The following is a 23,067-nucleotide window of genomic DNA, read 5'->3' as shown; positions in this document are numbered from 1 at the left end:
CTAAACATCTTTTTGATGCTCAGGTTCACTGCCAGTGTCAAATTGGGTGTAAGCAGAGAGGGTTGATTAAGTCTCTGGACTGATTGTAATAGGGGAATGAAATTAGTTGCAGATTTTGTTATCCCCAAGAATGTCCTGCACAAAGTCGGTCGACTTGGGCTTCTTGAGTGTCTATTTTGAAGTGTTCTGCAGCCTTTACGAGCAGGTCATTATATTGCAGTTTGTGGTCTACCAGCGAGTTTGCCACTGGTGGGTCAGTGTTGTCTGGGGACTGGATGACGTATAGGTCCTCACTGTCGTCATAAGTCTGCCGTGTCCCTCTGGTGGTCTGTGTATGGGCCAGGGTTTTGTGAGCCTTGGGTGCTGTAATAAATGTCCTGAGCCAGATCCTGATGTGACAAGGTGGTAACCTGCATGGTGTCTAGGAAGGATCTTTTGGCAGTGGGCCAAGTGTCTGCCGCCATGCTCTGTGGGATCCCCTGAAGGTTGTGTAGTACCTCGGAGTGATCGTCAAAGAAGTTAATAAAACAGGACATTCTCCTCATGACCTTGTCAAATTGTTCTGTGGTTCATTGTGAAGAGCTGGGCAACACAGAGGGAGCAGGATTAGGTGAAGGGTCCTAGGTCAGGGGTCTTTTTTGGATGCATAGCCCCTGGAAGGGTTCCCTCTGGGGTAGTGTAATCCCTACTTTTAGTAGCCTGTGATTTTTTAACCAGGGGTGTCAATGATTTATGGTTTTTGAAGTCTGGGTCTTTAGAAGGGTGTCAGGAACGTAATTCTTAATTAACTCGCTTAACTTTGAGATCTTTCCCGAGGCCATCAACGCGTCTTTCGATGCTCCGCGTCGGTACCCGTGGACTTCCCAGAGTTAGGCAGGGTGTCAGAAACAGGACTTGAACGTCTGTTTCGGGGGCCTATCGTGTGGTGACCGCGATGGCCCAGAGGACAGGGAATGTTCGGACCTCCCCCTCGACACAGTGTGGCTTATCGGTCAGCGACGTGATTGACTTTCGGCAGTGGGGGATGTGCTTGCTGTGATGCGACTTGGTAGTTCTTGAGCCACTGGGTGTCGTCCCCCATAGGAGAACCACCGGCCTGCCTGTTGGGGTCGGGGGCTCGCACGCGCAATCAGACAGCCCCTGATGGCCCTCTGTGTCGCTTAGCTCGATGTGGACATCGCTGGAGGCTCCCTCGACATCCATGGCTTCCTCGGCCTGCATGGCGTGATGGGCGCAGTGATTGGTTTTGCGGGTCTTTGGCCTGAACAGTTTGCAAGAGTTGCACGGTCCTTCGGCGTGGTCCCTGGAGAGACAAAGGTTACACACTCAGTGAGAGTCCTTTGAGGGGAAACTTTGTTACAGGAAGGGCAAAATTGAAAGCGTTTTCTCCATGTATAATGATGGCAGCCTGGTAAAATAAATGGGAGTAAAGTGGACTATGCGTTCTCTTAAAGAGACTAAAATATGAACCCCCGTCTCCCTACTGTGCAAGGCAGAGGTCTGATGAGGCATTGGAAGGCCGTAGTCAAAAGGTCCGTCGAGACGGGAGTCAATGTCGTCAACGGATGTTCTTGTCCTTGAAGCCATTGCCGCAGATCTTGCGGTAAACTTTTGTCAAAAGGACACAAAGAAATACTAAGTTCAAATTTTCATAAAGTAATGGCGTCAGCCAAGAAGGAACTCCGCAATATGTGCCAGACTACGATGGCGGAAAAAAACAATCTGAGGGACCTCAACGCATGAAGGACCATGTGTACAGTACACCTCACAGTAGGGATAGTATTACTGCCACGCCCAGTCTACTCCCCTTCAGTTTCGAAAACAAAAAATGTAATACACTCGCAGCTACCACTAGATGTCGCCCTATGCATAGCATGTGATTCAAGCAGATAGAAAAGCCTCAAATGTATTTATACAAGAATGTCATAAAATACTAATATTACTTATCCAACACACATAGGATTACTTTACTTTTCAAAGGACACTGCTTGGATGGTAGTGTCTCGCGGTACAATCGTTACAGAGTTCGACACTAATGACAGGTCAACCATATTAACGGTACGACAGCGCACTCACACACAGACCAAGATTATACAGCAATTGTGTTTAGTTCGCAAACCCACACATTTTAGGAAGGAAAAAGGTTTGTTAGTCAAACAGTAGAAGAGCTTAAGGTTCTAGAGATTTTTCTCGGCAAACTAAAGCTTTAAAAGTCTGATCCCTAACAATTCTAACAAAGCAGCAAAAACAGCAAATGTTCCAGTGAGTACATTCAGTCTCTGGTTAAGGGTGCTAGAAAAACTAACAACATTGGAGACCCTGTTAAAGGACTCGAAAAAGGAACACAAGCTGACAGCTTTGGTCAGAGGTACGTGTGGACACCCTGGCCACCTGTACATGCACTCCAACACTCTGGAGCAACATCTTGGTTAAAAGTAAGCAATACCTTTTAACCCCGCAGTACCTTCGGTTAGAAGAAATTTTCAAGGCTGGATTCGCCAGTGGGCAGCAGCGATGTACCCGGTCTCTGAATACCTTGGTCTGGTGACGAAAGGAAGGACTCTGTTCAGGTTATCTCAGCAGCAGTCTCAAGAGAGGACCGCCGACACTAGCTTCTCTAGTCAGTCTGCAGTTTCGGCAGCACCAACAAATGACACAATTTGCCCAGTCAACCTCCGATTCCTGCGCTCTGGTGAGGGGACTTGGACGAGTCAAATTGTTGCGTCTCTGGAGGCTCATCTGGAGCTCAGCAAATATTTGGACGGATTCAGAGTTGGCAATACAATCTACTACGATTGAGTTGTAGGTATCCTGATATTCGCGGTCTGCAGCTCTGGAAAGTCACATCACCTCGGGCGATGGCTCAGATTGTAGTTTGTCTCTGGGCTGGTAGGTCCCACTAGCCAAAAGGAGAGGGGTGGGGGTACTCTTCTTCGGAGTTGCTCCGTCACATAGAAAACTGGGTCAGGAGAGCAGTGGTCGCATCATGGTGTTACAAAGGGTCTGCCAGCACCTCTGGCCAACTTCGGTTACTTCAAGTTCCAGTGGTCAGCTTGCCTTTCACCTGAGGAACTTCACTTTGTATTGTTTCAGCACACACTCCTCTGCAATCTTTCTCAGCGGTTCAGAGAAAAGGGCTGGTGGCTGTCCAATTAGGACAGCCAGACCATCAGTGGGAGCTGGTTCCACTCGGGCAGAAAGAGGTCAGGGGAGTGAAAAACACCTCCCCCACTTACTGCCTGCCCAGACGACGCAAGAAATGGCAAAAAAAGAAAGCAGCCACCATGTTAGGACATAGGTGACCATATTGTGTGCAGCCAAGACTGAATACAGTCTGCAGTAAAATAGCACAATAGTTGTTAGAACACCTCCACTGCCAAGAGCCATAACTAGAGGGTTGCCTATGTGACATAAAAGTCACAGTAGCAGAGAGGGGAGGATACTAGGCATCACCTTGGCACTCCACATAAGGTGGTGTGTGCCAATCTCACAGTATAATGTTTTAGGAGGGATACAAAGTATCCCTCTAGCCTTAAGAACAGCAGTAAGGTAGGATAAATAAAGTAATCTCAAACGAGAAACCAAAGGGTTCCCAGCAACACTGCCCATAAGGAGCTGTGCTGCAAAAGTAAAGCAGAGGTGCCTTAAGAGATTGGTGGAAAGTAGACTCCATAGTAAAGGTAAAACAGAGAACAGAGTTCCAAAAGACAGAACCCATAAGAATGAATGAGTGGAAAAATGTTGCAGTGATTCAGGATATCAAGAAAGGTCCAGAAGCCCAGCAAAAAGTTTGGTGTTTCACTAGGAGGGGATGAAGCATAAAAATGATAAATCTCCCTAACAACTTAACATTGGGATACTCATTTTAAGCCTTTATTAACCAATCATTTTCTGCATGGGTTCCCCACTCCATGCACATTTTTTTGTTTAACCAACAATAGGTCTAGCAGGGAAGAGGTGGCAAGGACATATGCTTGTGCCACAGCAGACCACTGCCCACCTCAATCTACATTTTAAAAGAATTTTACCAAAATGTATTTTCAATGATCAGACAGACTTTTTATTAAACCTTGAATTAAAATGTGCGGACCTTTGAACACAAACTATTTCAGCAATGTGGTTTGCAACAAGCAAATACAGCTGCGTTATCAAAATAGCATCCCACAGGTTCTGTCGGATCGAGATTAAAATTGCAGTAGTTGGGCAACCTAGTTTCTGATCCTGCTAAAGCAAAATGCTATTCCAAATTTCCGTTAAGCCGACTTTGCTCGTTGGAATCACATCAGCACAGATCAATGGGCCAGTTAACTTTGTAACATTGCTTTTCCACTATTAATTCAAAGGTCAGGATGACCAGCGCCAATGGCGCTAGAGAATTTTCAATATTACAGATGCCGTTTTGGGCCAAGATTAACAATAAATACGCCAAGCAGTGAGAACAAGGTTAACTTTTCTTCATTTGGAAGGCGTTGGTCCCACAGTAAACAGGCGAACAGGGGATTGGGAAGTGCAGCGGCCGCAGCCCTTTACCACCAGTAAGGAAGCAGTAACCTTGACACTCCTGCCCCTGTGAAGTGAGCATGAGTCTTCCTGGAAACTGCATTTTGGGACTTGGCATTTCATTAAAAAAGTTCAATACATGTTTTTGACATTATATTTCCCCTCTTTAACACGAATTTGTTTCTCAAGCACAATGATTGTAAAGTATGTGATTTTTCTGCTCATATGTTTAGCTAGCCTGACGGGGTTTGTGCTGGCCATCATGGCAAATTTAAGTATTGAGTGAACCAAAAGACTTTAAATGTACCGTCTACTTATTTACTCTTTGCCATTCATTCATTGCAACTGTGTGATGGTCTTCTAAAGCTAGCAGACGCTGTATTCATTATTCTTCACCAGCAGTGTATTCAATTTGACTCGGGAGCCTACAAGCCATGCACAATTTGGAAAGCGCTACCATCTGTAAATAATAATCTCCTGAAAACAAATAGAGAGACATGGTGACCACAGATGATAATCACAGTTCCTATGAGCTCCTCAGACCTCCCGCTCTCAAACCCTATCGCCACTCCTCTCTCCTGGAGTGACTACTTTCTACTCTCATCTCTTGCTCTCCAACCCTCAGGCCAACCATTCCCCCACATTGCCACCCAGCTTCTCAGTCATGCGATCTATGAAGTGTGTCAGTTGAGGCTTTCGCTGCCTCTTTCTCTCCCCCTCCTGCACCTCTGGCTGACTCGCACCCTGACACAGCCCTCTCCATGTTGCACTCTGCCATCTCCGATACCCTCGATGCACTTGCCCCAGTCATGAAAATCCACATGAAGCCTAAAGACAAGTGCAACTTCTGGTATGACTCAGATCTTGTCACCCTTAAACACAAGTGTAGGGTGGCTGAGAGGAAATGGTTGGCATCTTGTACATCCTCCGACAAACTCGCCTGCCGCCTGCTCCAAAGGCAATACAGACTGTCCTCACTAAGAAGAGAGCTCACATACAAGCCTGTGTCTCTGCAGCCTCTAACAACTCAGCCGAACTCTTTAAAATCTGCAAGGAGCTGGCCAATCCTGCCGCAGTCTCTACCTCTCCCGTTCCTTCCCAGTACCTATGTCCAGCCCTGGCTGATCACTTTGTCTCCAAAATCCAGGACATCCTGTCCTCCCTCTAATCTTCTCCTGCCTCTCCCTCCAGTCTCTCTTCTTTCTCCGGCCAACCCACCCCCCCTCCCTTGCCTGCCTTTCCTCTGTTCTCCCCTGATAAAGTTTCTAGACAAATCCGATCTATGAATGTCTCGTCAAAACTGGTTCTTCCCTGGGGGGCGCTGTTGCGCACGACGAAGATGGCCGCCTGAAGGGAGAGCTCCGGCCCGTAACATATCCTACTAGAAAATTAATCCTGTTAATCTACCTACACGCCAATAAACATCTGTTATCGGCAGTGGAAGACCTTCGGCATCGTTCCACTGATTTCCCTGCAGAAACGCCAGCTCAATCCTGAGATATCAGACTGGAAACCTACACCGTGAGCGCGGCGGTGGTATACCCGGACCACGGTGCCAGAGGAATCACGCGACAGCTGGAGGCGTCGGCTCGTCTGCAGGCCGGAGAGGGGAGGAGCCGCGCTGCACGCCTTTTTGCTGCCTGGTGCCTTCCTGATACACTTCGGAGTTGCCGGTGAATATATCCTGCTGGCCCTCGGTCCTCCTCCTGGGTGTACAGCGCAAGCCAGGCCCGGACGGAACATTACTTTTCTTCAGTGGGGTGCCGACCCGCTCCGTGAGCCGTTGCTGCCCCGCAGACTGATCCTTGACTGGCCACCAAGTCGGACCTTTTCAACGGCAGCGTGCCAGCTGTGTTCGCTCGTCGGGGCCTGCTGATATAAGGTGGGTGCCCTTGTCGTGGCTCCTCCCGGGATGCTCTGGCGCATTTCCTCTGCATATACCCGCCACACAAGCAGTGTTGCCCTCGCCGCCCTGCTGCCCACAAACTACGTTGATGATCGAGTCACCCGCCTAAGTGCCGGCGATCGCTGACCACAGACTACCACTGGGCACCAGAACGTGTGCAGACGCAACCCAACAGATTTAATATATGGGCTGCAGCGAAAAGAAAAGTATGGGCCCCAAGAAAACTGGTCCAATGGACTCCTTTGCCAGCTCCCAGCCACATGGGTCTGCCGAGACACCCGTTGAGCCCGCCGGCGGCCAACCGGAGTCTCCAATGGGTGAGAGAGTGGACAAACTATTATCGATGGTCCAGAGTGGATTCCTGGCGGTTAACAGCAAACTGGACGATATTGGGGCCAGGATGAGCTCTCTGAAGGCAAGGGTTGACAAGGAAAGTGCACGCACTACGGAGGCGGAGAACAGAATTGGAGTCAACGAGGACTCGATAGCACAACACAGCCGCGATATCGCCCAGTTAAAGGGTGACCTGCAGAAAACCCTGAATAAGTGCAAGGACTTGGAATCTCGTTCCAAGAGAAACATCCGCCTGGTCGGAGTAGCCGAATCCTTCGGGAAAGGTTCCATGGAACGCCAGGTGTAAAACCAACCTCCTAGAATCCCTCTTGGGCCCCGATGCTTTCTCCGATCATTTTCTCGTGTAGCGGGCCCATCGTACCCTGGCCCCCCCTCCGAAGCCTGGAGCACTGCCCTGCACAATAATTGCCCGACCCCTGAATTAGAGAGACAGACGCTATCCTGAGGCTTTCCAGAGAAAAAGGCTCCCTGCATTATGAAGACAACAGGATACACATATATCCGGATTTTTCAACTAATGTGCAAATGTTGAGGAGGTCCTACGAACCGTTCAAGAGACAGCTGAGGCTACGCCAGATCCCATATGCACTTGTCTTCCCAGCTAAAATGCGCATCCAACACGGAGGCCGTGCACACTTTTTTGAGAATCCTACGGAGGCCATGATGTATGTCGAGGTCTCGATCCCCCTTCCCCCGGGGAGCGGGGAGACTAAACGAAACTTGCCGCCCCGGCCGGTGGCAGAACCGGAGGACCATGCTGGCTGATGACTTAATCCGCACTGCCTTGCCACAAGTTCAATAACCAGTTGACGGCGAGGTGGCCCTGTCCACCAAATGTCGTAGGGCCGTGAACCGCCCCCCCCCCATGGTGGTCGATCACTTGAGTACAGCTCACACCCCCAGGAGACTTCCCAAGTTATGGTTGATGGGATACATCATCGGGTTGGGGTTGATGATGCAGGTGAGGGTTGGCGGGGGAAACAGGTAAACGTTTTTCCTGGTGTTCTGCCAGACATGGTTGGGGATGTTACAAAGTTAAAATCAGGGGACTACTTTCCAGCAGGACTCTTCCAGCACTTGAGACAATGGCGCCATACTTGGCAAACGCTCCCTCCGATAGGCAACTCTGGCGCAGGCTAAGGGTGGGTTGAACATTAGACTACTCTCCTGGAACATTCGGGGTCTCAACAATCCAGTCAAGGCAAGGAAAATTGCTGCATACATTACACGCCACGACCCCCACATCCTTCTGATACAGGAAACACATGCGCTGGGGAGTATCAATACCAAATTCCTCCCATGATGGGGTCCTCATAGGTACTTCAGAGTATTCAACACAATCCAGGGGAGTCCTGACTCTTATACACCCCAAGTTATGCTTCAGGTATCTTTCTAGGAAGATAGACCCTCTAGGTAGATACGTGTTGGTATGGGAGGAGGTGGCGGGATGGCAAATACTGCTGATTAACACATACGGTCCTAATATAGATGACCCGCTATTTTACTGCGCAGTCCTTGATATGCTGTTTACATCGGAAGAGGCGCAAATAATATGGGGTGGGGATTTCAATATGATTCTTGATCACTCCCTGGATCGTTCTACCTCCCCTAGGGCCCCATCCAAAGCGGCTCTTACTGTTAGATGATGGAACAGACCGATATAATTGACGCATGGCGCACGTTGCATCCACGAGAGGAAATTCACTTTCTACTCATCTGTTCGATTCCCACTCCCGTATAGATTATTGGTTCATTAGTTCATCCCTCTCTGGGGCAATGGCTGACAATGCAATACACCCACGCACGCTCTCATACCACTCGCCGATTACACTAGACATTAACCTGGATTACTCCCCACCTCCAGCTAAAAAGGTAGAGAATGCCCTCTGCGATCCTTAGGGACCCCAATATCTTTGAGGCACTACATATTGAAATTGAGGAATTTCTGGAGTTGAACAAGGATTCGGTGAGCACCTATGCTACCATATGGGAGGCATTCAAGGTTTGGTTCCGGGGTACTATACTGGGTAAGTCTACAGGTATGCTGAAAGCGGTGAGAAGGGAACTGGGTGTGGCTGAAGCCACAAAAGACACATTACAGACGGAATATAGCGCCACATTGAACAAGGAAACCCTATATAAGATGCACGCTTCCCTCAAGGAATTCAATGAGCTAGCCAGTAGGGAAGTCTTATACATGGCTGCCCCGGCTAAGGCCCGCAGGTACGGGGAGAGTAATAGAGCGGGGAGATTTCTGGCCAACATGCTTAGACCAGACAGGCACCTCAACCCAATCGCTACCATCCAGAACCCGGCTGGGGTCACGGTCAATAAGTCACATTAATTTTACTTTTGCTGATTTCTACTCTGCTCTGTACTCTGATCACAAGGTTAAAACCAGGGAAGACACGTTCAGTTATCTGGACTCCCTCAATCTCCCAACACTTACCCAATCGACACAAAACATTTTGGATCAACCAGTTACTATTGAAGAACTCACTGAGGCCATTAAATCTCTATCCGGTGGCCACGCCCCTGGCTCAAGACGGCCTGACCGCCAAACTGTACAAAGAATTTCAGGGTGAGCTAGCCCCAATATTACTGAAAGTGTGGGAAGAGGCCATGAATTGTGGTATCCTTCCAGACTCGATGCGCAAAGCAGTTATTACGGTCCTTCTGAAGCCACGCAGACCAGCACAAGATAGTGCCTCCTACAAGCCCCTCTCCCTAATCAACACTGATGCGAAAATCTTCGCCAAGGTGCTGACCACCAGACTCCTGCCGTACATGCCAATCCTGGTCCATCCTGACCAAGTTGGCTTTATACCAACTACATCTACAGCTTTAAACCGGAGACTATTTAATGTTTTGGCGCAAATAGATCCGGAGGCAAAAGCAGCTATAGTGGCCCTAGATGCCGAAAAGGCCTTTGATTCCGTCTCCTGGACATACCTTTTCCTGGTACTCGAGAGGTTTGGACTTGGGCCATATTTTATTAAATGGGTCCGGCTGCTATATACCAAACCATCCGCCAAGGTCCTAACTAATAACACCCTGTCCCCTTCTTTCCATCTACACAGAGCGACCAGACAGGGCTGTCCTTTCTCGCCCATTCTCTTTGCACTCACTATTGAACCAATGGCGGAATATATCCATCAACACCACTCGCACAGATCTCAGGATGACTGGCCCTCCCCAAATTATATCACTGTGCACGGATGATAGGCTGTTATATGTCTGGGACCCACATGAGCATGTGCATCTCATTATGTCCGATATACACGAGTTCTCGGAATATTCAGGATATAAAATCAATGTCCCCAAATCTGAAATATTTCCATTGATCCCTAATACAGGTGACCTATCCCACATTACAGGGTTTAGGCCCGCCCCCAAGCAGGCAAGATACCTGGGAATCATGGTGGCCAGAGATAGACAGCTGCTGTACTCGCTTAATCACGGCGAATTACTTCTCACCCTTACGACCAAGCTCCAACTATGGGCTAATCTCCCTCTGTCCTTATACGGCCGAGTGGCCATACTTAAAATGGTAGTTCTACACAAACTCATATCTCTTCACAACATCCCGATTTGGCCCGGTAAACCCTTTTTTGCAAAACTTAGTTAATTGGCGTCTTCCTTTATTTGGAACGGGAAAACTGCTAGGCTAGGTTGGGACAAGATGGTGGAGCCATACTCACAGGTTGGTATTGCGGCCCCCGATTTTGAATTGTACTGTATAGCAGCACAGGCACAATTTGTGAAGCATTGGTTTGACACCGAAGACACAGCCCCCCACATTCTCCTTGAAAAGCACACAGTCCGCCCTAATGATATACTATCGGTCCTTTTGAACCCCACTTATGGTAACAACTGTCCTTTCGACCCAGTACAAATCACACGAGCTTGGTCCAAGGTTTACAGGAGGATTGGCCTGGAGATCCCCCATGACCCAGATATACCCCTGTGGAACTTCTCTAGTATTTCCCCGACTTTTGACAAGGCCCCTCAGCGAACGTGGGACCTGAATAAACTCTTCAGGATGCGAGATGTTCCCCGATGGCATGTTTTGTGAACTCGCAGACTTCATAGATGCAGTTGAGGGGGGGGACGGGGTGGGGGTGGGGGGGAGGTCAGCTTAAGCGACTTCAATATTATCGTATGAGAACAGCTTTTGCAGCTAAATGGCCTTCCTTCCCGGCAGAACCCCATACACATGAATGTATCAGAGCTATGCTGACGAAGGATGGTCATAAGGGAATCTCGTTGCTATACACCTTGGTGCAAACACACTCCCCCTCACGAAACACTATCAGAGAAACCTGGGAGCGGGATGTGGGTACCCAGATTGATGACGTGAGATGGGCCCGATATTGTCAACTCACCAAATCGGCCTCCATGAACTCAGGACTCCGACTGATCCAATTTAAAATCCTGAATCAGTTACATTACTCCCCGGCTAGGCTATCTAAGTTTGTAGAGGGTTGCACAGGGACATGTTCGAAATGTGGAGCCCCCGATGCTGGAGCATATCATATGTACTGGTCGTGCCCTGTTATTGCGGACTTTTGGCGAGAAGTGGCTGAGCTCCTTGAGGAGATAACGGCGATCCCAGCCGCTCTGTCCCCCCTGAAATACCCGTTTGGTGACATTGGAAAGGTGAAGGAAACCACAAGAAGGTTTTTTTTTTAATATCTCATGTGTTATTGCCAAACGTTGCATCCTTAAATGTTGGAAATCCGCCGCAGGGTCTACCTGATCCAACTTCCTGAAAGACTTATACATGGTGAATGATGATGAGGAACTTTGTCTTATCAGTCCCGACGCCCTGTCGTCCCAAAGATATATGGTCGCTGCTACGTCTGTACCTATGTGATTTGATGTCGATTTTGAAGTAACACCTACTCCGTCACCTTAGGTGACGATGCCTGCCTCATTGCCACAGATGTATGCCATTGTCGAAATTATGCACATGTTGTGCTGCACTGCTTATGTGAATTGTCTTGCTGTGAACTGTTCCCTTAATAAAGTTTAAAAAAAAAAGAAAAGGTTCTTCCCTGTTCCTCCAAAACCATCAAGGACCACTGACTCTTGACCCTGCCTTGGCAGACTTCTGCAACCACTCCTTCGCCACTGGAGCCTTCCCTTCCCCCCACCCCCAACAAGCACTCTTGTGCACCCTCTTTCTCAAGAAAGTTAGCCGGGCAGGAGGGGTCGGCTGAGGCTATCGCCCTATCTCCATCACTCCTTTCCCCTGTAAACTCCTGGAAAAGCTGCCCATCTCCCAGCTCAATCTTCACACTGAATCTGTTGGTCATCCCCATGACCATCCGTCTGGCTTCAGAGCAGAGAAACTACTCTCCTGAACATCCATGAAGATCTGCTCTCTAACCTCGATTCCAACCTCCCCTCTGTCCTCATCTTACTCTAGCTCTCTTCTGCCTTTGACATTGTCAACCATGCCATCCTGCTCAATAGTCTCCGCAATAACCTCGGTATCACCGATCAGGCCCTGGCCTGGCTGACCTCTTCCCCCCCCCCCCCTCTGACCGACCCTCCCAGGTCCAACTTGGGTCCTTCCTTTCCTCAACCTCATTCTCTACCTGTGGTGTTCCCCAGGGGTCTATTCTTTCGCCCTGGCTGTTCAACCAATACATGGCACCTCTCCCCCACTGCATTGCCGCTCTCTGCTGGAACTTTCAGTGCTATGCGGATGACACTCCACTTGTTTTCAGGCTCCCCTCTGCCACCTCTTCTCTCATCTTCGATGGTCTGCTATCCAGAAATGGTGTGCCGCCAACAATCTCTGCCTTCATGCCAGTAAGACTGAGATTCTCCTCATCGGCACACCTGCACCCTTCTTTCACAACTCTCTGGCTGGCCTCCCTTAGCCCACTTCCTGCTCCCACCTGTGAGGCTAGGAACCTCAGGATCATCTTCGACTCCACTCTACTTTTCTCCTCACATCTCTAAGAAGTCAAACTATCAACTGCACCTCCTCAGAGGTATTCTTCCTTTCCTTTCCTTTCCTTCCCCCAGAAGCTCAGTCTCTAGAGCTCTGGTTCTTTCTAGGCTGGACTACTGCAACAGCCTCTTTCTAAATCGCCCTGCCTCTATTCTCCGCCCTCTGCAACTCATCCAGAACAGGACTGCGAGACTTGCCTTTGACCTAAAGCCCGGGTATCCTATCGCTCCAGCACTGAAATCGCTGCACTGGCTACCAATGGCTGCAAGGATTAAGTTCAAGACCCTCTGCATTGTCCACAAGGCCTTATGAGGCCTCAATACCGCCAACTCTCTCTTTGTAAATACCTTCCTTTGCGAGCTCTTCGCTCCTCATTCTCGCTCGGGGGCAGTCTCTTCTACAAGCAAAGAGTTGGGGGTAGATCTCTTCCTTCGGCTGGAGCCGCCCTGCCTCTCTGAAACTTAAGCTTAACCATCTCTGGTTCCGGAAGCTGCTCAAGACTTTACTCTTCGCTTCCTCTCTTACTCTTCCCTGCTGATCTCCTGTCTCACTGGTTACCTGGCTTCCCTCTGAACCTCGGGCCTAGGTCCCTGTCCCACAGTTTCAAACCTGCACTGCCACCTGGCAACCCAGCACTTAGGGCTGTATCTGTAACCCTACAGTCCCCTTACCTGCACTCCCATTCACGTGCCGCCTGCACTTACCCTTGCATTGCCACCTGCTGGCCGCACTTCCTTTTCTGGTTTGTTTTGTTGATCCTATGTCCCGCACTTCTCCCCTTCCTCTTCCCCCTTCCCCTGGCACTTCCCACCCTTTGCTCTCCCTGCATTTGCGCGATCTCAATATCAATTAGCCTAGTAAGATTGTGGTCTTGTTCCCCCTGTTCCCTTGCCTTGTCGCGCCTTGAAACACCTGTGTATAGGCATGCTATAAATAAAATATAAGAGAAACATTGAAACGTTATGCTGGAGAAACATTGAAACATTAATTGGTATTTTGAGGCACAGATATGCAACACACAAACTGACACTAGAGCAGTGGTCCGTACCAAACACACAGCGAAGGGTTTAAGAAAACAAGGAAATTGACAGTCTAAAACATTTCAGAACTACAGCCAAAAGGTACAAAAAAGGTAGCAGGTGCCCCTCTCTCGAAAGAACACAGTACGATAACCTGCTCAGTGGTTTGTAACCACTTTGAGAGATCACAGCAATCTTGTTTCTTTCATGAGAGGGGTGCCTGCTACCTTTTTTGTATTTTTGGAAGGAACTTGGGGTTGGTCACCCTATATTACCTGGGACAACCAGACGTGGACTCCCTGTTCACTGTGCTCAGAGAGGCACAGCTCCACCTCACTGATGAGTCTCAACAAGCCTGCAACACGTGTGTGGGGTTCCTGTTGGTACTCTTTTTCAGAAGAGAATTGCCATAGCATTTCGGTGCTGGACTGCCCGTATGGGTGGGACAAACACTGATATGTAAATGGAGATGGCTGCAAACTCACAAAGTGATTAAAAATCACTGAACAGGTTATCATGCCATTTTCTTTCGAGAGAGGGGCATTACAGCCAAAAGGTGTCAAAGAATTCAAGACCCATTTTAGAACGGTTTACCTTTGCAGCACACTTCAGGGAACATATTACAGTCACCAAAATCAGCTACACTGCTATAACACATTCATAAAAAGAGAAGTGCAGAACAGGGTTTTAAAAATAAATATAAAATCAGTGGTAAGTCCTAAAATTACAGTTCTGTAGAGCTCAATGTACCCCTTCTGGTTAGAGAAAAGAAATGTCAATTTAACTCAACAAAAAAGTTAAATAAAACAGGATTAGAATCTCCCGAAGGAATAGGTCGCTGGAAGCAACATTATCCTTAACAGTTAATTAAAAATAGACTTCAAACACTGAATTGAAAATAAATCTCAGATTTTGTATATTGACACAAAAGGGAAGACTTTTAAAGCTTAATACATTAATACATTAAGTACAGCAGTACTTCATGGCAAGCTAATCAAATAACGTCTAAATCAGAAATCGACAAATGAGGTACAACTTTTGAAATAAACGTACCTGGCAGTTATTAAGTTCTTCAATGACCTCTTTATTTTCTTTACTAATATCACACACACAGATGAATTCAGCTTCTCTGTGTCCTTTAAAAAACTTTTCACGAATTCGCTTTACTACAGTGACAGCAGAACGGCCACTTGGAACAGAGCAGTTTTCAATGTCCCAAAAAACTCCAATAGGGGGTAGGTTCTCTTGAGTCTGACCAGCTATAGAAACATCTGGTGTTGCTAAAAAATAAATATTAACAAAGCATTAACACAGCGAAACTTACAACACTCAAGACATTAACATTTTCAAAGCTTTAAAATCAGTGTTAAGTCGTGAAACAAAATGTTATGTCGTACTGTTTGCATGAAAGAAAGCAATAGCACACAGCTGCCACATTCGTTTATCGGATCAGTGTCCTTTTTTATATTAACCTTGACTGCAAATAACTCACACCATTACTCATGCAAAGCATGCATCCGGCAGTCTTTCAAGGAAATAAGGGTATTCTGGAAAGCAGTCATCTGCCACCATCCTGCTATCCTGCCCTCCAGCTAGGTCAGTTCAGGAACCATTCACTTTATGACATTTCCTTGCATAGGTGGTACCCAACGTGACCTGCAACACCTAGATCTCTATTAGGCACATGACCCGTCTAAGCATATAGATGTGGCCTGACACATTGAACTTTGACCTGCTACGATAGCAGACAAGGCAGTTGGCAATTTGGATAACCTGTTTTACACCAGCTCACCCAAAATAAAAAAGGGCCATTGATGATCTGGAAGCGGTCACCATCTTTTTAATGCCATTACAAATCCATTGGTTGTATAGAGATCATGGACCAATGTAGAAATTGTTCAGATGTTGAAAAAAATACAGCCAACTACCACCCCAACTCGCTGTTAGATACGCTTAGAAAATAAAATCAGGCAATCCTCATTAATAGTAAAGGATGTTAGCCACTGCCGCGCCCCAGCTCCCACTCTTTTCTAACTATGTAGCAATTGCTTTAACTAACTGTACGCTTCAAATTCCGTCAGATGCCCCACGGCATCAAAGACATTTTGGGAGTTTGTAGCTCTGGGTCCCTCTCATGAGTCCGGACATGTAAAGCCAAGGTCTGGGTTGATCATTTTGCAAACTTATATTAGGGCTCCATTGAGTCTCACATCTTCAGACTGTATTCCTCACCTGGAAGTTTCATGGAGGTGGTTTAGGACACCCTTATTCATGAAGCACGTAATCATGCTCCGGGCCAAACTGCAGTTCCCTCGGATCTTTATAAAGAATCACTGGAGTTTAAGGGACCACTGTTAACCAGCTTTAATGCAATTTAAAAATCAGAGCAATTGCCAGTGTCATGGAAATTGAAGATTATTTTTCGAATTTTTAAAAAGTGACATCATGCAAGCCCACTTGCTTACAGGACTCTCTGCTAGATACATCATTTAAGATTTGTGGGCATGTATTATTGAGTCGTTTGGAGGAATAGATTTTCACCAATTCTATACGATATCCAAAACAGATTTAGACCCGGTGTGGGCACTTGTGATCATGCCTTGAACCTTTACCAGTTATTGGCTCTGTGTTTGGCAGGGGTGAGCCCATTTACCTGGCATTTATGACTAAAGCACCGCCTTTGATGAGGTTAATAGAGCTAAGCTCTAGTGGGTGCTTGGGTCCATGGACTGCACTTTGGAAATGTTGAAGGTGCTACAGTTAATCCACGAGGACACGCAGGCGTGTATGCACTTCGGGGAACAGACCCGATGAATTTTCTTTTGATGTAAACCTCGGCGTTATTCGGGGTTGTGTATTGGCTCCTGTTCTTTACTCTTTATAATCTTTATAATAATAGTTTACAAGAGGCCCTTGGGGATACAGATTATCCTAAACTGTTCCTCTATTGGCATACACTGATAAGAGTACTTACTGCTTGCACCCCTAATGCACTGAAGAAACTGATGAATGTTTATTCTGAGTTCATGAATGATTTGGACTTAAAAATAAATACTTTTAAATTTGCTTTCATGGCATGTGCAACTTGATGCAAGAACATTAATATGCATGTGAAGTTGAGCAATGGGGCTGCTATTCCAAGGGTTTACGAGTTCACCTGCCTAGGAATTTGCTTTGCCTCAGCATTGACTGGCCATGCCTACATACACAAACAAAAAATCTAAATTAGCCAGTTGGTGGTGGGTGGGGGTGTATCCCATTTTATGGCTCTACGCCCAGAGCAACCCCAAACGATGATAATGAAAGCATACAATGCTCAGACAAGGGCAGCAGCAAATTATGGGGCCTCGCTATGGGTTTATGAGAATGTGCCTGCACTCCAGACTTTGGAAAATCAACTCTTCAAAAGATTATTGAATCTGCCAAGCTGGGCTCGCACAGTCGCAGTGCACATTGAGCTCCTAGCCAATTTTCAGAAAGGCTAATGTAATCAGGCCCCTCTTTTTCATTGGCTGCAAATTTGGTCAAATACCATGGAACTTGCAACTCACTATACTATCTGTGCTCTGTTTGTAAGGAGGATTGGCATAAAATCGTGTAACGTTTTATTATTCGTTGTCTTGCACAGATGAATGTTGCAAGTCTCTTTCCACCAGACTGCTTGAGCCAGCTTCACAAAAAGGCTCACAAGAAAAGAAAAAAGTTAGCTTCCTGGTGAAGGCGAGACGAGAATCTAAAGAATGTTTGATTTGGACAAATAATGCATGCTACTCTGAGCATTGCAGAATCTATGCAAATATATTTAATATTTTGTAATAAGTATTCAGATCGTTGGCCGATTACGAGAGCCCGTTTTAATAGCTTAATGCTTCAAGCTAATAAGCGCGTTATAAAAAAAACAATTAAATAATGCAGTTACTTGGCATGGTTTTTCTGACGATTCAAATTGCCCTTACTGCTGTGTAAGATTTGCTTCACTTATATTTTTGTCCACTCTCAGTACATAAGAAAATAAACGATTCTCCCAATACTTTTTGCTAGACTTCTGGACCTTCTTTTTCTCCAGAATGAGGGGAGCCCGTTTCCCCTCATTCATTCTTATATGTTCTAACCATGGGAACTGTGTTCTTTTCGTTTTACCATATTTTATGGAGTCTTGCTGTCCTCCATATCTCTTAAAGTCATTTGTGTTACACTTTAAGCACACAGAACCCTCTGCAGTGTTGCTGGGGACCCTTTGGTTTCTCCTTTTTATACGCCTTACTTTTCTATAAGAACTACTGTTCTTAAGGAAAGAGGGGTACTTTGTATCCCTTCTAAAAATGTAAACTTAAGAGATATTAGCACACCCCACCTGATGTGGAGTACCAAGTGAAGTCTGCTCCTGTGACTTCTGGGTCACAGTGAGAACCCTATAGTCATGGCTGGTGGCAGTGGACGTGTTCTACCAACTTTTGTGCCATTTACTACTGCAGGCAGCATCGCCCCAGCCCCGGTTACGCACAAAAGGGTCACCTATGTTGTAACATGGTGGCTACTTTCTTTTTTTAGTGCCATTTCTTGTCTGGTTGTCCTTTGTTAGCCCTTCTAGTATTAAGGGTTCTAGTGTGTCCGAGGACAGGAAGCAGGGGAGGAGTTCAACACCCCTGTGAAGGCATCATGAAGTAGACCGACAACTGAATACAGTTTGGGTTACAAACTTTTATGTAATCAAAAATAGGGTTGGGAAAAAGCCTAACTTGCCCTATGCTAAGGTGGGATTTCCTTACCTAAATGAAACTAATGATAGCCTGTATCAGAAGTTCAAAGTAAATGTCTGTCCAAAACCTATACTTGTCCTAACATCTAATTGAATACAATATGTAGGGATGGCTGCATCAAAATGAGAAGTGTCCAAATAAAAGTTCAGGGCTTCTTCCAGCACTTGGTTGGAAAAGGGGTTTCCCTTCCCCAAGGTTCAAGATAGGTCATGTTACAAAAAGAAGCGTTCCCTTACCCAAGCTTTCAAGTCTCTCAACGTTAAAAACAATTGCTTGGTATTCTTGCCAGCTCTTCTGGCTTGGTGTCCTTTCACCAATTTCAAAGAATTCAGTTCCTTAATTTCAGATTACACAAGTTTTTCTTTATATCCAATTACAAGCTTGTGGGGGATTTAAGAGGCTTTTCCTTAGGTGTGTGTACTTGGTCTAGGTGCAGTTGTCGGACCACACGGTCCACCCATTACAGGTCATGCAACCAACACCTTACTTTATGCTTCTTCATAGACACGTTGCCACATTTGCAGCTACACAGTGGTGCTTGACTTCTCATTTCACATCCTCTTGATGTTTTATCACTGCTTGTTTTACCACCATTCACTTGTTGCACTTTCACATTCTCATGGCTCTTGCCACTGCTTATTCTCACAAGTTACACAGTTCCTTATATTCTTAAGGCGCTTGTGTAAGGAAGGCGCGGCATCAACAGTAAGACAGACAAGTTATATCAGTTCAAGGATGTTTATTGAACTTCAAAAAGGGTATGATAAACGCCTATCTAAACCTCAACCTACAGTCCAAGTGGTGTCTTGTTAAAATAAAAGGGCCTATACTAAAAACCTATTGCCAATCCATACCTCTAAATACAAATAGTGTGGGAAATAATGTTATGAAAAGGGAAGAAGTGTTCAAAATGATATGTCAGGTTTTCAGGCCGTTGGCTCCTCTTCCCCCAAACCTTTAGCATGGGGTAGGGTGGTTCATGCGAGCATAGCACAGACTGCCTTCTTTAGCATGAGGTTACAGTTCACTCATCAGCATCAGGGCCTCCAATCTCTTCATTCAAAGGACCTGATGCACCCAAAATAGACATGTTATTTTCCCTTTTTGTGAAAATCAAGTATTCACATCGGGTGATTCACCATCAACCCCAGATCCCCCTCAACCAGGCTCAGATCCTTTTAACAAAGTTCTGCACAGGCTTCCCTCTGCCGGGCTAGTCTTTCACTTTTTGCTATATCACACAATGTTCGTAGGTTCTTCCTTTTCGGGGCTCAGATCCTTCTGCGCAGTTAGTCCCCCTCAGCCAGGCTCAGACCAATGTCAATTTTACATCAAGTATCAAAGACATTCGAATGTGCACAGGGTTTGGCTTGACCCTTTGCAGGATCACAGATTTCACAAATCACTTAATGTTGGCACCCCTCTGGTTAGAGACTTTCGAATGAACACCCACGTGATGCCAGACCACTCCCGTCTACAGTATCGTATTCTAGCTTCAAAGTTAATTCACTCATCTACTGTCTTAATAATCTTCATACAATGTTGCCACTTGCAAGCTTGATTTCAACAAAGAGCAGTCCGGTATCAGACTCCCCAACTCACCGGCTGTGCTGACACTTCACTGGTGCTGGACAGTACCATGGTGGCAAACGCTTCTCCCCGCCTTTATTATCGAAGCGGGAGGGCCCCGGGTAACTCAGACACATAATGAAGGACTCTTGTTAGGCAAAATTGCACGCAGTACCCTCTGGGACCACTGCACACAATTAGGCCTACAGGTGTTCGCCAAACCAACCTTTGGTGTAAGTCTGGACCATACAGTTTTTGGTAGCGAGCTGAGCAGCCACGCTTATCTCAAGAGTGAATGAGCGCAGTACAAATAGTTACACAGAGGCCAATCACAGTGGTTCAAGTAAACACATATTCGAGGTTTCTTGGCAAAACCACTTATTAATTTATTACACAATCATTTAGAAAACATTTCACTTTAAGAGGCAACTTAATATTATAAACCAATACACTTCAATACAAAATTCTAAGGTTTTGAGACAGTTTGAGCTCCCCTGAAATAGGAGCCAAATGGCAGTTCAGTTACTTAGAAAGGTGCAAAAGGCACAAGGTAAGTAAAATAGATCATATATACTTTTTAGACAGTGCAAATAGTTTCAGTACACCAGAAGAGTTCAATTCAAGTCAATAGGCTAGGCCAAAGTCAATGGGCTAGTTTCTGGATAGGAAGGAGCAGTTGTGGTATCAAACGGTAAAGTCTTTGCAAAAGTTCTTAGAAGTAGTTTAGGCGAAAAAGAATCCTATTTCACGTCACAAGCCGAGTAGGCCTGCAAGTTAGGAAAGTTCCACGAACCTTCAACGCGAGAGTGGCGTTCTCTCAATCGGGTTGGCACAGTACCTTAGTATGAAGAACAAAATGCAGCTGAAGACGTTGGTTTCTGGCAGGTACTGTAGATCTCACTGTTCCTGAGCCTCAGTCGGGGGACAAAAGGGAGGACGTCGGGGGACTCCTGCACTGCACAGGATCATCGAAAAAGCAAACAAGATTGAGTCACTTCAGTTCCAGTAGCTGTTGAATAAAGCGCACAAGCTGGTGTCCCTCTCCCTGGTTAATCCTAACCAGCCTTGAGAATGATATCCACGTGGTTTACGAGTTATTGGTCCCACCAACTCAAAGGAAGAAGACGTCCTTGAAAGGGCTTCTCTGTCAAGATGAACTTCGCAATTCGGACCTGCAGCAGGGCTTCACCAGGCAAACCAACAGTCCAAGAGTTGCAGCAGCTGTCCTCTTCCAGCTCTTCTTCGGTTCTTTCGTTCCAGTGGTGGACTCTGCTTTCCAGTCCTGGAGACTCAACTTTTAAACCGTTTTCTCCCTTTCATTCCAGCCTAACTGACACTCACCGAGCAGGGTGGCTGTCCTTGCCGGACAGTCAGCCAGCCAATAACGCCAGAGTGCATTTGGGTCTCCTAGGAGCCTAAGCACAGGGAGTTTCGGGCACCTCCCTCACTTCCTGCCCACCAAAGGCACTCAGACGCGAGAGGCGGTCTTCAGTCTTGAAGCCCACCAAAGGCACACAAACAAAGGGACCAAACCTGGTTTGGCACGCAGAGACAAACACTAGAAGGACCTGTCCAAAAAGAAACAGCAAAAAATAGAAGACCGGGACCTGTTTAAACAAAGGGGCTTAAGGTGCCATCTTGAAAAATATGGCTCCTTTGATTTTTAGCTACCAGTGTTCGCGGTCGGGAAAAATCATGGTAGTTCGTTGTAAAACCACTGCCACCAGCCTCTTTAATAGGAAATGGTAGCATTTGACTGCTACATGAGTATTTAGACACAGGGGATACTATGCAACCCCTCCAGCACCCCATTATAAGATGGTGCGTGCTGGGTCTAGGAATTTGGAAAGACTAGTAAAGTCAATTTCACTTTACATTCATACCTGTGGGAAGTCTAAGACATCCCTGTGTCCCTGTACTGAGGGTGCAGTGTGACACATGAAAAGATGAAGCCTATGGAGTTATCTAAAATTCCATAATTAAAAGAACACAAATGTAAAACACACAAAAATACATGAGTGGGAAAAAAGGCTCACACTCTTTCCAGGTAAGAAAACCAAGTCCTCAAAAATCCAGCAAAGTTGCTGGGGGTCTCTAAGGTGAAGGGAATTAGCACATTTATGAAAATTCTCCCTAACAATTCTTTAGCTTTAATTCCAGGTCTTACGTTTCGTACTTTTGAAGGCTCATGAAAAGGTCAAGGGTACTTCCCTCCTTGCAATCCTCTTCCGTCTTCCTGGTTTTAAACTGTCATCTTGGAACTGCTGCTTACTTGTGTGCTTTGCCTTGCTCATGTGCTTTCATGCTCTGCCTTTTATCAATGTGGGAAGTTTGATGGAAGTCGGTGTTTGTAATGATCAGTTATTGCCTGACCCTGCCTTACTATTGTAGTGGGACATGTCAGTTTTCCTCCACAGCGAGTTGTCAATAATAGTGTTTGTATCGGAAAAATGGGTTTGGGTTCTAAATATCCTACCATGTAGGATGGGGTAAAGGTGCTACAAGGAAGAGGAAACCGTGTCTCGCCGTCCGGTGTCCCACTTCCACTCCCCGAAGACCCCCTGCATACAGGTGATCCTCCCGCACTGGTCCACCCCCAGGAACTGGATCTAAAAACGATGGCAGTGTCCTGGCCACCTGGATGACAGATTCCCAGGGACTAGCGGGTGAGACACATTCAGGTTTCTCACACTTGCCAATGCTTGTTCTCTCAGGTTACACAGTTCCGTTTCCTCAGGGAATTGCACAAAACTGCTTTCTCTCAGATCGGTATTCAAAAAGGCTTCCTTTTACTCAAATCAGTCACTTTGTAGAAACCAATATAAAATTCCTAGTATACACTACTGCTAGGAACTTGTACAGGGACCTAGTCCCAAGTCTCTGGCCCTCTCTTGGCCTTGTAAATACTGGCATTCACTTAACATTTGGCAATTCTTTTATCATATTGGGCCTGGAAAAAGCATGCTTATAATAAAACAAAATTTATTCAGCCTG

The 23,067-nt window shown here is 46.4% G+C and overlaps 1 protein-coding gene across 4 annotated transcripts in view; it reads right to left on the bottom strand.

Moving 5' to 3' along the window:
• Positions 1-23,067, bottom strand: part of MARF1 (meiosis regulator and mRNA stability factor 1) — a 1,350,049-nt gene that overhangs the window by 1,110,597 nt on the left and 216,385 nt on the right. For all 4 annotated transcript variants that reach the window (XM_069647123.1, XM_069647122.1, XM_069647120.1 and 1 more), the window contains exon 5: positions 14,798-15,024. In XM_069647123.1, coding sequence (XP_069503224.1) covers positions 14,798-15,024 — 227 coding nt within the window. The remainder of the gene's footprint in view (positions 1-14,797; positions 15,025-23,067) is intronic.

The sequence above is a fragment of the Ambystoma mexicanum genome, chromosome 2q, assembly GCF_040938575.1.
Source record: "Ambystoma mexicanum isolate Mex_15411 chromosome 2q, UKY_AmexF1_1, whole genome shotgun sequence".
NCBI lineage: Eukaryota > Metazoa > Chordata > Amphibia > Caudata > Ambystomatidae > Ambystoma > Ambystoma mexicanum.
This window is presented reverse-complemented; position numbering and strand designations above follow the sequence as displayed.